The following is a 15,394-nucleotide window of genomic DNA, read 5'->3' as shown; positions in this document are numbered from 1 at the left end:
CCTCCTCAGTTTTCTAATGAGTCACTTGATTCAGGTGTGTTGGAACAAGGACACATCTGAAGGTTTCAGGACTGAATTTTGAGACATTTGGTCTAAAAGCTGAGACCCCAACATGCCAGTGTCTCCAGCAGTGACCCAGCTGTGAACTACAGATGTTTTTACTGTCCTTTTCGTCCTCCTGTCTCTCTGGCGTCCAGATTCCTCGTCCAGTTTGGTTGTAAAAGTTCCAGTTAAACCAGTTGTGTCCACAGTTCAAGTTTATTTCTACTTTAACAGAAATGTTAAGTAACAGACAACAAATTGTTCTTTTACTAGCCTTTAGTAAGTCATGACCTTTCACCCAGAAACACTTGGACCCGTCTGTTACAGTCGGATAAACGCATCAAAGCTTTGGGAGAAAATTCTCATATTTGCTGCTGGATATGAACAGAAAAAAATTATAGATCAACAAAATGGAAAATAATTGCCCATAAAAAGTGAAATAACTGTAAACATTAAACTAAGCATTATACTAATGTCCTTTTTATGAAAATATAACTTGTTTAATTTATTGTGGTGCCAGTAGGGATGAAGAATTCACCATAATATTTTAAATGGAGAGAAAAAGCAAATTTTGGAAACAGGGATTATTTTAGGATTATTTTTGGCCTTTGCAAAATCTTTGACTCTGCTCACTTAAACAGTTTTATTCCTGCCACTGGCTCCTTTATTAGGAATTTCTTATAATTTTCTGACTTTATTCTTGTATTTTTTGTCTAATACTTCATTGTAAAGATTTTCCATGTTTCTGACTGTTAGGATAGATAAATATGTGAGTTCAGGCAGGAAATCTGTGTGAATGAGGTGGATCTGCTTCTCTAACGAGTGTTTTCTTGTCAGAAGAGCATCTCCAGACGGGCAGAGTTTCCGTTCGCTGGGAGAGGAGATTCCTGCTGATATCAGGAAGAAACCAAAGTCATCCAAACACGGACACGACTCCGATGACGACTACGAGAACGTAAGCAACCTGCAGATAAAACTGAGCAGCTTTTGGGCCTTTAGTCTCAGTTTTGTGACAATTTTTATATATTTTTATGTATTTTTTATTAAAGTGTTGTTTCTATATGCAGGTGCAGCTGCCAGAGTCGGTTTTCATCGATTCAACTGAAACCACCTTTGTAGAAAAGTACGACACGTTTAAATACTTTACACATTAAAAACGCTTTTAAACCGAAACCTACCGACACTTTTCTGAACTTTTACTGCCCCCTGGTGGCAAAACCCAACATTTCTCCTCTTATTTCTTCAGTTATTTTTATTTTTCTCAGCTTTTGACACTTGTACAACCTTGTAGATGTTTTCATTCTGCATTTAGTCTCTTAATAATAATAAAAACCATGTGTCGATGTTTTCCTCTACAGGCTTTTTAAAGAGTGCTGTGCTAATCCGCCGGACGGACTCTACGGCATCAGAAAATCAGGAACCAAAACCGCAAAGGTAAAATAAATAAAACACCAAGCATCTTTTAAAATCTACTTAATTTAATTTTATATTGTGTTTTCTTTAAGTACAGAAATCCTAATATCAGACCACACATGGTTTACTCTTTGTTTAGTTTTTCTCATTTTTCAGTGTTTTAAAATTATTTGTCAAGATTTCAAGATGCATTTCTCAAATATTGATTCAAGTAAAGCCTGGATATTAAATAACATGACAAAAATATGTTTTATATCTAAGTTAGTGATCTTAATTAATATTTTTAAGATGATTTCATGTGAAGGTTTTTGTCTTTTTCTCATTTTTACATGATAAATGCTTCACTTTGAGGCTGATTTGGGGAGAGAACATCTTTTCTGAAGGTGTTGAAAGTTTTTTTTAAAGACCTCATTTGATAGTTTAATGCCTTATCTTATAACAAAAAGTGAAGATTGAAGGTTTAAGTAGCCAGAAGTGAAATAAAATCAGAAAATGCCTGATTAGAGTATATTTTTAATGTTTTTCAGGTGCTGGTGGTTTGGGATGTCGCTATAAACAAGGCCAGAAACTACAGGCTGTTTGAAGAGGTAAGGAACCCAGCAGCGCCCCCTGCTGTGTTATAATGACTCTATGTTTGAAATAACTCGTCAACATCTCGTTTTTGTCTGCTGACAGAATGACAGCATATTTCTGGAGAGCGACCTGACCTTCCCCAACCTGGCGGCGCTGGTTGAACACTACTACAGCCATCCTCTTCCTCACCACGGCTCGCTGTGCCTGCAGAAGCCTTACGCCAAAGTCCTGAGCTCCTGAGACCAAACATGCAGCTGGAGACGCGTCTTCAAACGGATTCAAAACAAACTGAGCTCAAAATCACCCAGAAGAGGAGGAAAAACCGGCTGGAAATCAGAACAGTTTGATGGTTGTGACGCATTTTGGCCACTAGGAGGCGACAAATGACAACATAAAGCAACAGATTCCGGAAATACAGCCTACATGCATAAACATATCACTCAATATAACTATAAATATTTATTTCTGTATCATTTTTCTAAGTAATTTCAGAAGTTAAAGCCTATGATGAGTATTTCTGTGTAAATATGGCTGCGTCACATGAAACATAATGACTTTAAACAAGCCAAACGGACAAAATTAAAAGCTAAAAGTCGGATCCTGAACCTTCCCTGACACAAGAGAACAGGAGCTTACAACTTACATTTCAGTTGGAAATACAGGGAAAACATCAACAGAGGAGGGAAACCTCGTTTTCAAATTAGCAGTGCGACCAAACTGGGACTGATTGTCTGTTTTTGTGTTTTTTGTCAAAACGAGCTTTTTAAAATGTGTACATTCATTATACTGTGTAGCTTTTGTCCATATTTATATGTAAATATGTAAAAGCATGACTGTAAATATGTAAATGTGAAGTTTTTTTACAAAAATATATACTGAGAATGTATAAACAATTGCATAAAAAATTGTTTTTTATCTTTATTTTGTGCATCTGCATACAGAAACTTCAGAATTTGGTATTTTTGGATGATAAAGTTGAGCAACACAAGACAACACACTAAAAAAGTTAAAAGTTATAATAAGTCAGTCAAATGTGTTAAATATCTGAAAAGATTTGTTTGACTTTAGTTTTATGTCATCAAAGAAAGAGTTTTCTAGACATGTAGGGTGTGAAAATTCATATCAACAGAATTTCATAAAAGTTATACCCATATCCTGATGCTGCCACCACCGTACTTCACCTTAGAGATGCTACAATGATGAGCAGCATCTGGTGTTGAATAATTATTCTTAATTGTTTGAATCTTTTTGAATACAACAAACTTAGGATTTACCTAAATTTCACAAAATCAGAGTTTTTATTATAAAAAATTTTTTGTTTCTTTGACTTGATGATTTTGGTTTAGGTGGCAAAAGTTTTGGACCTCATTGGTATAAATTACCATTTATTAAATGATATACCATAAAAAGATTAATTAGAAATCTTAGTAAAAGTTTGTGTTTTTACAGTGTGTTTGGTATTAAAGAAGTAAAATACGAACTAAGAGAGAAATAAATGCTTTGAAAACAACAAATATAAGAAAATCAAAGACGTTGCAGGCGTAGTAAGCCTGGTTTATGCTTTTACGTTTGAAGTTAATCTGGTTTTTTACATTCATTTGTTGAATGTTAACGCCTACCAACAAACAAAAACAGTCAATAAACCAAAGAATAAAATAAACTAAATGTGTGAATCTTTCCATTCTGTGTAAACATTAGTTTTCCCTCCACTGCTGATCCAACCAGAGGAAGTGAAATCTGCTTTTTAAATTAAAGGCATGTGAAAACGCTTCCTGGATCCAGATTATTAGTCGGTTTATGAGGTTTGTGTGTTTTTGAGGGAAGTAAAAGGGAATCTGGGACGGAGCGAGCCTCGGGGTGCATCAGCAGCCGTCAGGCCTCAGTGAAGATGAAGTTTAATCCTCTGATAAAAAGCGTGAGAGTGTGTGGAAGCTGGCAGCTCAGAGCCCTGAGGACACACCGCAGGCTCGCTGATCAAACCGCAGGCAAACAGCTTCAGACACACAGCAGAGGGAAACGGCAACAGTCGGGTTCGGTTCAAAGATTCTGTCACTCCGTTTGAGAAATTTGATCAAATGACTGAGAAAAACATGAGAAAAATACACAATATTACAATATTTTCTTCATTTTTTTCTGATTTAAGGTGATAAAATAAACCAACTGTATCTTTTCTTACTGAAATAAGCTCCAAAAATAATTTGAAACATTAATCAACTTGCAGTTGATAAAAATGCAATAGCTTAAGAGAAGAAATTTAGAAGAAAACAAAGTTATAATTGAAGGCAATTATCAGGTAATTACAGTAAGTGGCCACAGAGGGCGCTGTTCAGCAGAATGTAGAGTTTCAATCAGTTAAAACCCATTTGAAATAAAAATCACTGAAGCTTCTACTCAACTTTATTGAATTAATCAGTTAATTATGGACCTTTTAATTACAAATAAATTAGCATTTTAGTTATTTAACTCATCATAAGAGAAAAGAAATGGGAGTTCATATTTTCACCATGTTATTCATTAATTTACAAAAGTCACAGTTTCGGGGTAAATATTTAGTTTGAAGCTAAATAATTAGCTTCAGACTAAAAACTTAGAAGCAAAACATTTATTTAGCTAAGCTTTTTTTAAGCATCACTAATATTTAGCCAGCAAGTTAAATATTTAATTAGAAGATAAATATTGATCTAACATAGAACTACATTTAGTAAACATTAAGTTAATATTAAGCTTAAGAAGCTATATATTTAGTTTGAAGCTAAATAATCATTAGTTTTAAAATATATGGCTGTCTAGCCAAATATTTCGCTAAATGTTTAGCTTAAATCTAAATATTTAACTCAGAGCTTTGAATATTTAGCTACATGTTTTAATCTGTTAGCTTAAAGCTAGATATTTAGTTTGGAGCTAAATAGTTAGCTTGCACACAAAATACTTAGGTTGGAGTTAAATATTTACTTTATAAACTAAATATTTATAAATATTTGCTAACAAAATATAGCTTCAGACTAAATATTTAGCTTGCTAATTAAATATTATAATTAGTCGCGTGACGTGTAAATTAATGGATAGCATGGTGAAAATATTACTTTGAAAAATGAATCCCCATTTTATTCTCAGTTAAATAATCCAAATTATTACTGTTAATTTTGACAGTGTTACAAACGGTACTCCATAGGAGTGTTAATTAGTGTAATTGAACCAGTTTTTTTTCTTAAAAAGCTTATTGTTTACTTGTTATATATAATTATGTAAAAAGTGTGGTTCTTTTTAATGTTCTGTTTGACATTAAAAAGTCAGATTTCCTAAATTGGATCAAGCTGGTTGTGATTTCTGCGGTATTAATTAATTAATTAATTTGTTCGGGTAGTGAAGGGTTAACAATCTGCAGCAGACGCACTGAAGGAGGAGAACCCCCTCCACGGCTCTGTGCAGCCCTGATAACCACCCGGTACCGGTCCGGTACCGCTAACCGCTTAAAAAAATGGATTTTAAACGGACTGGGCGGAACTGGAATCATCCCGGAACGCTATAAAAGGGCGCGTGGGCTCTACGGTTGTTGTGTTTTTCTCCATTCGTCTTCTCCCGGTGCGCACGCAGTCCTCCTCAGCCGCGCGTGCCACCTCCGGACTATAAAAGCTGCCCGCTCCGCTCCACAGCACCTGCTTGTGCTCGCGCCTGTTTTGGATGTGTGTTTTCAGCCAGCGCGTGGACCGACCGGCAGAACCATAAGGAAAAGCAGGAGCAGGCCAGCGCGAGCCAGGAGAAGGCAGGCAGCTCGCGGGCGCCCAGCTCAGCTAGCAGCAGCGACCGAACGGTGACTCCTCCGAACCAGAGATGGTCACGTCCGCACCACGGATCCCCCTCCTGCTGCTGCTGCTAATGTGGCTCCAGCACTGCGGTACCGTCCACGGTAAGAGCCCGCTGCGGTTCCCCGGTTTGTCCGGTTAAACGCTCCGGTGTTCGGGGCGGTTAAGCTAACATTAACCGAGCTGTACACCTGCCTCAGGGCTGCACCTTCATTCACTTGTTAGCCGTCTAATTAGCAAACAAACCACATTCTTCGACCTTAGTCGGTCAGCATTTGTAAGTTTATTTCATTTCTAATGAATTCTCACTCTGGTTTAAAGAGAATAATCGCCAAAAACAAAGATTTAAACCCTTAATTTGGTTGCTCCGCACCTAAACCTCTTTGCGTCAGTGTCTTGTGATTTCTCCTCGGCCATCATCACCAACCCCCTCAGCTCTGTGACGTTCCTTATTTATTCTTTAAGTGAAAGCCGACATGGGGGCCGAGAAAGGAGCGAAATGCGGATTAACATCTTGGATTAAAACTGGGAATAGTTTGGAGCTCCGGAGGGGAGGGGGGTGATTTAGGCCAATCACCGGCCGCAGGGGATCCCAATGACGGCTAATTACCTGCTGAGTGGCCAGGTGCAGGTTGGACATAAACGAGCAAAACTTCTCATTTAAGCCAGAAAATCGGGTAAAACATTTAATATAGACTCGAACCAATATAGTGTTAATATAGCTATTAAATTATGATTTTATATGAATAATCTCCCACAGTTGTCAGGAAACTGGAGATGTAATGGATGTTTTTAATTAAAATGTTTGAATTTTGCCTCCAAATGGGGAGTTGGTTTCATTTTTATTGTTGCTGTAAAGATTTTTTCATATAAATATTTCTGTAGTTTTATATTCAAATAGTTTTATTTGGCAGACTTTCTGTTAAGACATTAAGATTTGTACTTGGATTTTGACTAGTATTCTGTTAGGTTTTGTATATTGTCAAGTTTTCTTTAAAATAACTTATTAGGCAGGTTATATAGAGTAGATTTTTGTCTCCCCTGAGATTTTCTTTCTGTAAATTTTATTTATTATGCTGGCTTTATACATTTATCTCAAGCTTTTCTTTTTCTTGGTGTATTTTTAGAATTTTTTTTTCATATTTTCTAAAATGTTAGGAATGGTTTCCTTCAATTACATGGTGCATTAAAGCCTGGGTTTACAAAGCTGATTGTTAGCTGGTATAATTTGAATCAGGTTTTTGTCATGGAGTCTTTAAAATCTTGTGTTTGACATATGAGGAAATGCATTTTTCCTCCTGATCTGCTCCGATCCCCACCTCCAGCCTCGGTCGGCTCCACGGGGCCTGATAAGAGCCTCGTTCCCCAAAACGAGCTGCCATCACACCGAGATTCAGACCGTTTGACCAAAATGCCATGCAGATTAGTGAGACGAGAGCAGAAGCAGGCTGGCCTGATTAAATTGATTTATGTTTTTCTTCTCTCCCTCCATGGTTACTGTGATGCTGAGTGAGACCCAGATCCTGGGCTGTGGGGCGTCAGAGTGTGGGGGTTCTTAGTGGGCGGAGTGGTGGAGCGCAGCATGCTGCAGCCGTTTGTTACTGGGGAGAACTGCATTACCATGACCTCCAGTGTGACAGCATTTATATGGAGCACAATAATGTTCTATTTTTAATGGAGATTTGAAGCAGCTCAACGCCTGTCGGCTTCAAATGGTACATGAAGACTGGGTGTCATTTTAGAGCTCAGATTTACTATCAGTGTCTCTAATGATCCATTTCTTTTTAGGGAAGGTTGAATTAAGAGTCAAAATGCTTTAAAAATAAAGTGCAAATACTTGTTAAAGTGTCTAATTTGTTGCTGAAATGAACCTTAGAGGTGTTGGCTGGTCACATTCCTCAGTCTCTTGTTTTTGCCTTTAGGTGTCGGTTCTTTAAAATCAGGAGTGACTGCAGAGAAGGAAGCGCTGCTTCATGCAGGTGCGTCTAACTGCTGAGGCGTTGATCAGAGGGTGATGTGAACAGTTTTCCTGGCAGCTAGTCGATGGGCTGGTGCAGCAGCTCCATGGGGAGAAAACCTGAAGGAACAAAAGCTGCAGAATCCACAGTCTGACTCTGCTTTTGTTTACTGCTGTACCTCTGACATGGACTTCATTAAATATATTAACAGTTTCAAGTCTGTTTGCAGGCTTGTGAATAAAACATGCAAATTTAAAGCTCTTGTGACCTGATTTTGATATTTCAGGTCTAAACATGTGGTGGTTAAAGAGGGAAGGATTTTAAGGAGTTTATGTTGAATATTTGTCAAAGTAGGAAACTTGTGATTGGTTTGGTTTTATTAATGAAATAAGATCTCATTACAGGAAAGTGTCAACATTTCTTGGTAATTTCTGCTGAAGGTCACAAATTTGAGTCTGGAAAAGTGGAAGCTTGAAATGAGTGTTTTGAGGTTTGCCTTGCAGGATCTCAATTTGCTTAGTCAGCATTTAATGTACGTCAGCATTTAGACTCTGTGGTGAGTCACAACTTTTCCTTCAGGCAGTTGTTTGGCCAGCCTGGCTGGGCTGTAACTTTAAATAAGTTTAGAACCAAAGGCGTCGGCTGGGCGGGTTCATGACTGTAGATGTTAAAGCTACAGGAACATCAGCAGGAGGAGTTTTGATACTTTGAAGGGAAATTTTGTTTTGGTTGAGTTTCTGTTTTTGGATTCCAGTTTTCATACTTTTTATGAATTTGGAGTTGGTCACATTTGTTAAATATGGTGATAAAACCTTTACCAATTTATTAACCTTTTCCTGTTCTATTAATAATCAGGTTATCTAAAAAATAAGTGACAATTTTGAAAGTCCAACTTGCCTACACATGGTGTCCAGACTATTCAACTGCTGGGGGAAAAATAAACTAAATTTAATTTTCTAAATAAGTTTACTTCCGTTATGTTTCTTTGCCTTGTTTCCTTTTTCTGCTGCTTAAATACCAAATATATCAAATATGAACCTGAGTCCATGTTAAATGACCAGCCTGGCATTCATAATAGATCTTAAAGTTTTTATTTTTTAAGCCATGTTGTATCTTAACAGCTAAATGTTTTTCTATCTGGGTCGTGGTCCGCTCCACGCTGAGACCCAAAGCTGTTCCGGTTCCGAGCCGATCCGGGTTCCTGACCCACTTTCAGTTTTCCATCATGGCTGCGTTTCTCGTCTGCTCCTTCTGGGGTGAATGTTTGATTTAAACAGGCAGGAGCGCTCCATTTCCCCACCTGGACGGCTGCAGCGTGGCGCCAGCCTCAAGGTCGGGGTTATTTTAGGAACATGTTCCGATGTCAGCTGCAGCAAACGGGCCGCAGCGCCGACCTTCAGGCTGGAAACGCTGGTTCCATTCCTGTTGGAACAGGAAGTGACATAAAGTGCTTCTGTTTAAATTATTGAAGCTGGAGCAAACGACAGAAACGCTTTACCTCAGGATTAACCGTTCCTTCAGGACGACTCAAGTTGGATCTGATTTCAAAATAAAATGCACTAAACCATAAAAGTTAAATGTTTGGTCAATAAATGAATATTTTTCATGAGGTTTGATAATACGATTAGAACCTACTAAAGTGAATTATGTTAAAACTCCTTCTGCAGTTATGAAGTTGGGATAAATGGAGCAAAATAACTGAGACCCGTTAAGTTTCAGGAAGTTCTAACTTTCACCTCGTTTGTCTCTTCAGGTACGAAGACGGAATGTGAAGCCAACCAGTTCCAGTGTGGAAACGGCCGCTGCATCCCGTCTGTTTGGCAATGTGACAGCGATGAGGATTGCACCGACGGCAGCGACGAGAGATCCTGTGGTGAGAACGACCCGCTTTACAGAACATGAAACTGATCAGATGTCTGGATCAGTGGAGTTCATTAGTTTAGCACATTTCAGCAACAAGGCAGTTCAACGTAAAAACAGTCAACACACAGAATGGGCTTTACTTCACAAGACTTTTTCCTTCCACTCAACTTTCCACTTGAATTCAGCACTGATCAGCCCATTTCTCCTTTTTTGACTTGTTTAACATAGAAGTTTATTCACATTTAGATAAATATCAAACACGTTTATCTTGTGTGCATAAATTTGCTTTGACTAGGCCTGTAGTTCTCTCAACTGCTCTGGTTTTTCTGCAACGTTTCTGTGCGGATCAGTTTGAAGCAAATCAGAAAGATGCATGAAGTTGTGAAAGCTGCTGCATATTGATGTCAAACCGCTTCAATAAATCAGAGCTAATCTGATTCTGAACCAGGAAGGTTTGAGAACCTGAAGGAAGGAAAAGCACAGCGGAGCTAAAGCTGGATCCAGTGTGTTCAACTATCTGGGTCATTCAATAAAACACAGCAAGGAAAGAATAAGAGGAGGGGGATGGGAAGATTTAATCCTTTATGAGCAGGAAATGATGACATCATGTGATTTGAACTTTTAAATGTTTTTCAACAAAAATCAAACAAGTTTTCACAAAAGCATTAAATGTGCAGGGAAACGGGATGAGAGGGAAACGTGCTGGTTGCACATGGCAACATTGAGCCGGGAACATCTTAGACTTTAATGATAAAACATCTGGAGATTTTAAACTTTCTACTCCACATCCTGCAGGAAGTGGGATACAAATCAACCAGAATCAGATTTAATGTTTAATCTTGACTCCTTTCTTTTCTCAGCCTCAGTTAAACACCAGATGATCCAAACTAACGATGCAGGACTAGTTTCTGATTTAATAAAACCCAAACTAAACCAGATTCCACTGCAGCATCTTAATTTAAATCCTTCTGATTCTGTGTAGTTCAGAAGACGTGTGCCGATGCAGACTTCGTGTGCCGCAGCGGTCAGTGCATCCCGAAGCGCTGGCACTGCGACGGAGAGCCGGACTGCGAGGACGGATCCGATGAGAGCGTAGAAATCTGCCGTAAGTTTTCCCACAATGCAACTTGTTCAGAAGTTTGATGGTTTCAGTCGGCAGAGAAGTTTATTAAACTCTGAAGCTGTGGGGAAAGTTGATCCTGCCAGTGAAACGTATGAATTTTTTTTTTTTTTTTTAATCAGAAATAAAGGATAAGTTCTTGGTCTGTTTGGATCAGTTTCCTGCTGATCCAGTTCTGCTCTGTCATGTTTGGTGCTGCAGCTGTTTGTCCCTGTTGGCTCTGAAGGTCATGACCGGGTCATGTTCAGCCATCAGAGCTGCTGCTGCGTCCTGCTGATGTCTGACCAGCTGTCGGCTTCAGATCAGCAGCTGAAAGTGTCTGGTTTTAATTTTAACCTGCTGACTCCACATTCCTGATTCCTCTTCCTGCAACAGTTAAACGTTGCTTTATGCTCATTTCAATGAAGTTGCTTTTTTCTTGTTTTGCCCTCCAACGTTAAAAGTTTAACTTGTGCATCAAATTTAAAGCTGAACTTTCTCAGAAATGATTCTTACAAGAATGTGATGCGTTTACTGACATTTTATAATTTCCCCAGTTTATGTTCAGATCTCCTGCCTCTGGCTTCTTCTGCTGCAGATTGACTGTCGCATAAACAACGTAAAAGTTTAATAAAATGCAACATTAAGCTTTGAAAACTATTGGATATGATTAAATGGGACAATCTCCTTTAACTCCATAGATGCCTGATTTTAATTACTTCATGTAAAGAAGTATTAAAACTTTGTTTTGACCTGACTTGGTTCTGTTTCCTTATCTAGTTACTGTAACGATGCTTTTCTGAACCTGCACAGAAAAAGAACCAGAGTTTTTAGCAGCTTTCATGAAAGGAGACGAAGCGGGCCGCTCCACTGCAGGTTCTGATAACTTCCAGTTGGAGCTCGTCTTATCTATAGTTATTCCCCAAAACATTTTCATTCTTGATGCTGCATATTATCAGGAAAGTAGATGAATGGCTGATTAAAGCTGCAGTACTTTTAGCATTTCCGTAGTTCTGTGATGCTTCACATCGTATCAGACCAAATATTCTTAGTTTGTCATGTTCCTATAACGTTGTCTTGCCTTGGCGCTGTGTTTTTGTGGTCTGGTTCTGGTCACTGACCTCAGCGTGTCGTTTCTGTCTGCAGACATGAGGACGTGTCGCGTTAACGAGTTCAGCTGCGGCCCAGGAACCACGCTTTGCATCCCCATCTTCTGGAAATGTGACGGAGAGAAGGACTGCGACAAAGGAGAGGATGAAGTCAGCTGTGGTGGGTGGAAGCTGCTTTCCTCAACGCCTCAGTAATTATTTGACCTTTGAATCAGTCGTTTCCCTTTAAGCTGAACGTCTGGCAGCTGCAATCAGCAGCAACGTGTCGACTTTTAGGTGATTTATGATCCAGACGCTGCAGGAAAACCTGAAGATGAGGCATTCAGAGCAGTTCAGTGTTTTCTCCTGGGATTGAACAAAATGTCTGAAGTGCTTTAGATTCACATTCAATCAATACTTCATATTGATTGAGACACTTGTTCCTTGTAACTTCAGCTGTATTTATTTTTTAATGTTGGCTCCAGTGGCCTTTAGCAGGTGTAAGACGGAGAATCAGGCTGTGAGCGAAGGGAAGACATGAGGCATTGATTGGGACGGCATGACGCTTCACATGTCGCCAAGTCTTTAGGAGGAAATACTTCGCTAGATTGTTTTTAGTCATTAGAGCAGGGGGTGTCGAATGTCTTTGGTTTGGGACAAATCAAGGTCCTAAATGCTTTAAAGGGCTGGTTGTGCCAGAATGTGTTAAAACCTGTTAAAATACCAATAGATTCTTAAAATTAAATATTACTGAACATCTTTTCAGTCCCTCCTGGATTTTGATGCTTTTTCCCCTCCAAGTAAGGCCAAGGCAGCTACTTGGTACAAGTAGACAATTTTTTAGAAATCTACAATAAACTTTACTGGCTCAAAATTTTGAGGATTTGATTTTGTTTTCACAATAATTCTCAGTGGAGGGACTGGTTGGCAGTGAACGGATAAAAACTGCATTGACTTGATGACATAATATTTAAGCAAACTTGGTGTAAAGTCTAGATTCTAGAGGCTTTTCTTTCCATAAGCAAACAGCAGTTTTAATTTGTTCAGAGTGCATTTCCACGTCGTATAACTGACACAAACGGCGGCCATTTTGAAATGCAAAGTTTGGTCTCTTAAGCTTTGTGGGGTTGGTGTCGTTCCAGTTTCTGACTTCAGAGGTCATTCCAGTTGACCTTTGACTAGGAAGTCAGAATTTCAGTTTGGCAGACCTGTTTCTGTCTCGATGAAGGCAGATGCTTTTTCCCTGTGCTCCATGCCTGTCCTGCTTGCTCTGTTTTTGTCTTTCTATATTTTTGGAGCCTTTTTACATCATCCAAATCTACAAATTATGGATCTGGTCAACTGATCTTTCAGTGCAACTGATCAAATTTTCAAGAAGTTTGGGCCTCTTGTCCTGTGGGGACACACCTGGTGGGATTCATCCTGGATTTATTCATAACAGGATTTCTGCTGTTTGGAGCTTGCGGATTCCTGGATTATCGACCAACTTGGCCGAACTAGCGAACACTCAGACTGTTGGTGTGGACAGAGGCGAGGACTCAAACTCACTAACAGGATGGAATCGATCTTGGAGAAATTGCTAGTTTCGGCTCAGTAGAAAAACCAAACTAATTTGGATGATTGAGAACTGAAATGTATCGGAGAGACTTGAGGGAAGATTGAAATGTATAATCTTCCCAACCTAAGACACTCTATATGTGAATTGGCTTTCCCTGTGTGGCCTTGGCAGGCCACACGGGCCTCATCTCTGTGAAGATATGTAAACATCACACTCCTCCCTCCTGTTTCTGTGGAGCTGAACGCTCCTACAGACATCATTCCTCTGACACCTATCGGACTATGCCAAGGGCCACAGCCACTTTGCTCCATGGCCCTTTGACATCACCACCTTCACTCATGTCTTTGTCTGAATGTTGCCATTTGCCCTAATGTGTCCTTTCCTCTTTTTTGTTTTAGGTGAAATACCCCCTATTTAACCCAGAAAAGGATTATTTTAGTTTATTAGTAATATCAGAAATTGTGGAGTACGCACTATTTAGATCAATATTATACAACCCAGAAATGGAATCAGAATTAGAATTAGAATAACTACGAACTTGGAATCCAGAAATACTTAACAGGAACAGTCACTGCTTAGTTACTTTTATATTCCTACTTTTTAGAAACTGTGACTACTTACTTTTAACCCAGAAAAGGGTTTAGATTAGCCTCTTTAGCTTATTTTATCAAACTGTAGAGATGCAGAGACCAGAAGCCCAGAGGAAAATTCTGGATCAACATTTAGACACTTTTCAGACTCCTGTTCTCACAACCAGTGTATTCCATAAACTCCATGAAAATCTTTGTCTTGATGTGAAAGTTAGGAGTCAGTCGTTCTTGTCACATAGTGGGAAACATTCTGCTTCCAGTGGTTTGGGTTTATTTATTGAAAACTCCAAATGTCTCAGCAGACGCTCCTGGATTCCCTGGAGCTCAGCCTGATCAGCTGGTATTGATTATGGGATGCTGAGCTGCAGAAACCTGGTTGGCTCGGTTCACAACTGCAGTTTCTGCCTCAGTGGATGTGGATCAGAGTTCCTGCAGTTGGAATCAGAACCTGAAGTAAACCCTCTGACTGCTCCAGGTAACGTCACCTGCGCTCTGAACGAGTTCACCTGCGCCAGCGGCCGCTGCATCTCCAAGAACTTTGTGTGCAACGGCGAGGACGACTGCGGCGACGGCTCAGACGAGGTGGACTGCGCGCCGTCGTCCTGCGCTCCCAACGAGTTCCAGTGTGGGAACGCGTCCTGCATCCCGGCCAACTGGGTCTGTGACGACGACGTCGACTGTCAGGTGAGAGGAAACGAAGAGGAACATCAGGTCTGAGGACTGAACGGCCATTTTCTACTGGTGATGCTTTTTAGGGATTTACAGGTGGAGTTCAGGTCAGAATTAAAATACTTTAATTCTCTAAGAACTTTTGTTTCTGATGGGAATCAAGATGGTTGTGTCAAATATAAGAAATGATTTGAAACAAATTCTGCCACAGAATGGTGCTTTTTAAAATCTTAAAAATTGCATGTGGAAAATGTCTGTCCTTAATCACACATTCAATCAAACTAGAGGGATAAGAAGCTGCAAAGTCTTTTTTTAAAAAGCAATTGTTTTATACCAAATTCAATTTCCAACTTTGTTTTTCCTCTAGCAAAATTAAAAGACAAATGTATAAAATAAAGTTGCTCATTTCAATAATTACGAGTTGAGATGAACAGAAGCTGGAAAACAAGCTGATGTCTCTGGAGACCTGAAGAGGGCGTTGGTGTGAAAAATCCAGATTTGTCTAATCTGCATGTAAACAATTTGAAAAAGCTGCAAACCTAAGTTTTTACTGTGCAAAAATCAGAAAATTTAATGCACACCAACTTATCTGCAAATGTCATGTTGTGGAAAAACACAATTCAATCCAGAAAACTGCATATTATGAAAAATGTGCAACTACAACCTTCATTAATGCACATCTATACATTCAATCATAATTAGAAAAACCAAAAACTTTCTGATTGTTGCTGAAATATT

The 15,394-nt window shown here is 39.1% G+C and overlaps 2 protein-coding genes across 2 annotated transcripts; both read left to right on the top strand.

The window, feature by feature from the left end:
• The first annotated feature begins 73 nt into the window (after positions 1-73).
• On the top strand, positions 74-2,927 carry LOC106942823 (SH3 domain-binding protein 2-like). The gene is made up of 5 exons (XM_015026160.1): positions 74-997; positions 1,110-1,165; positions 1,401-1,476; positions 1,983-2,042; positions 2,131-2,927. The coding sequence occupies exons 1-5, from the start codon at positions 839-841 to the stop codon at positions 2,266-2,268; spliced, it is 489 nt and encodes a 162-aa protein (XP_014881646.1). The 5' UTR covers positions 74-838; the 3' UTR covers positions 2,269-2,927.
• Positions 2,928-5,433: 2,506 nt separating this feature from the next.
• Positions 5,434-14,853, top strand: LOC106942824 (very low-density lipoprotein receptor-like). The gene is made up of 5 exons (XM_015026161.1): positions 5,434-5,935; positions 9,543-9,662; positions 10,635-10,757; positions 11,898-12,020; positions 14,463-14,853. The coding sequence occupies exons 1-5, from the start codon at positions 5,860-5,862 to the stop codon at positions 14,702-14,704; spliced, it is 684 nt and encodes a 227-aa protein (XP_014881647.1). The 5' UTR covers positions 5,434-5,859; the 3' UTR covers positions 14,705-14,853.
• The last annotated feature ends 541 nt before the right edge of the window (positions 14,854-15,394 follow it).

Source organism: Poecilia latipinna, unplaced genomic scaffold (genome assembly GCF_001443285.1).
Source record: "Poecilia latipinna isolate Pla-1442-1.1 unplaced genomic scaffold, P_latipinna-1.0 Scaffold4585, whole genome shotgun sequence".
Lineage (NCBI taxonomy): Eukaryota > Metazoa > Chordata > Actinopteri > Cyprinodontiformes > Poeciliidae > Poecilia > Poecilia latipinna.
Note: the sequence above shows the minus strand (reverse complement) of the source record. Positions and strands in the feature narration are given on the sequence as shown.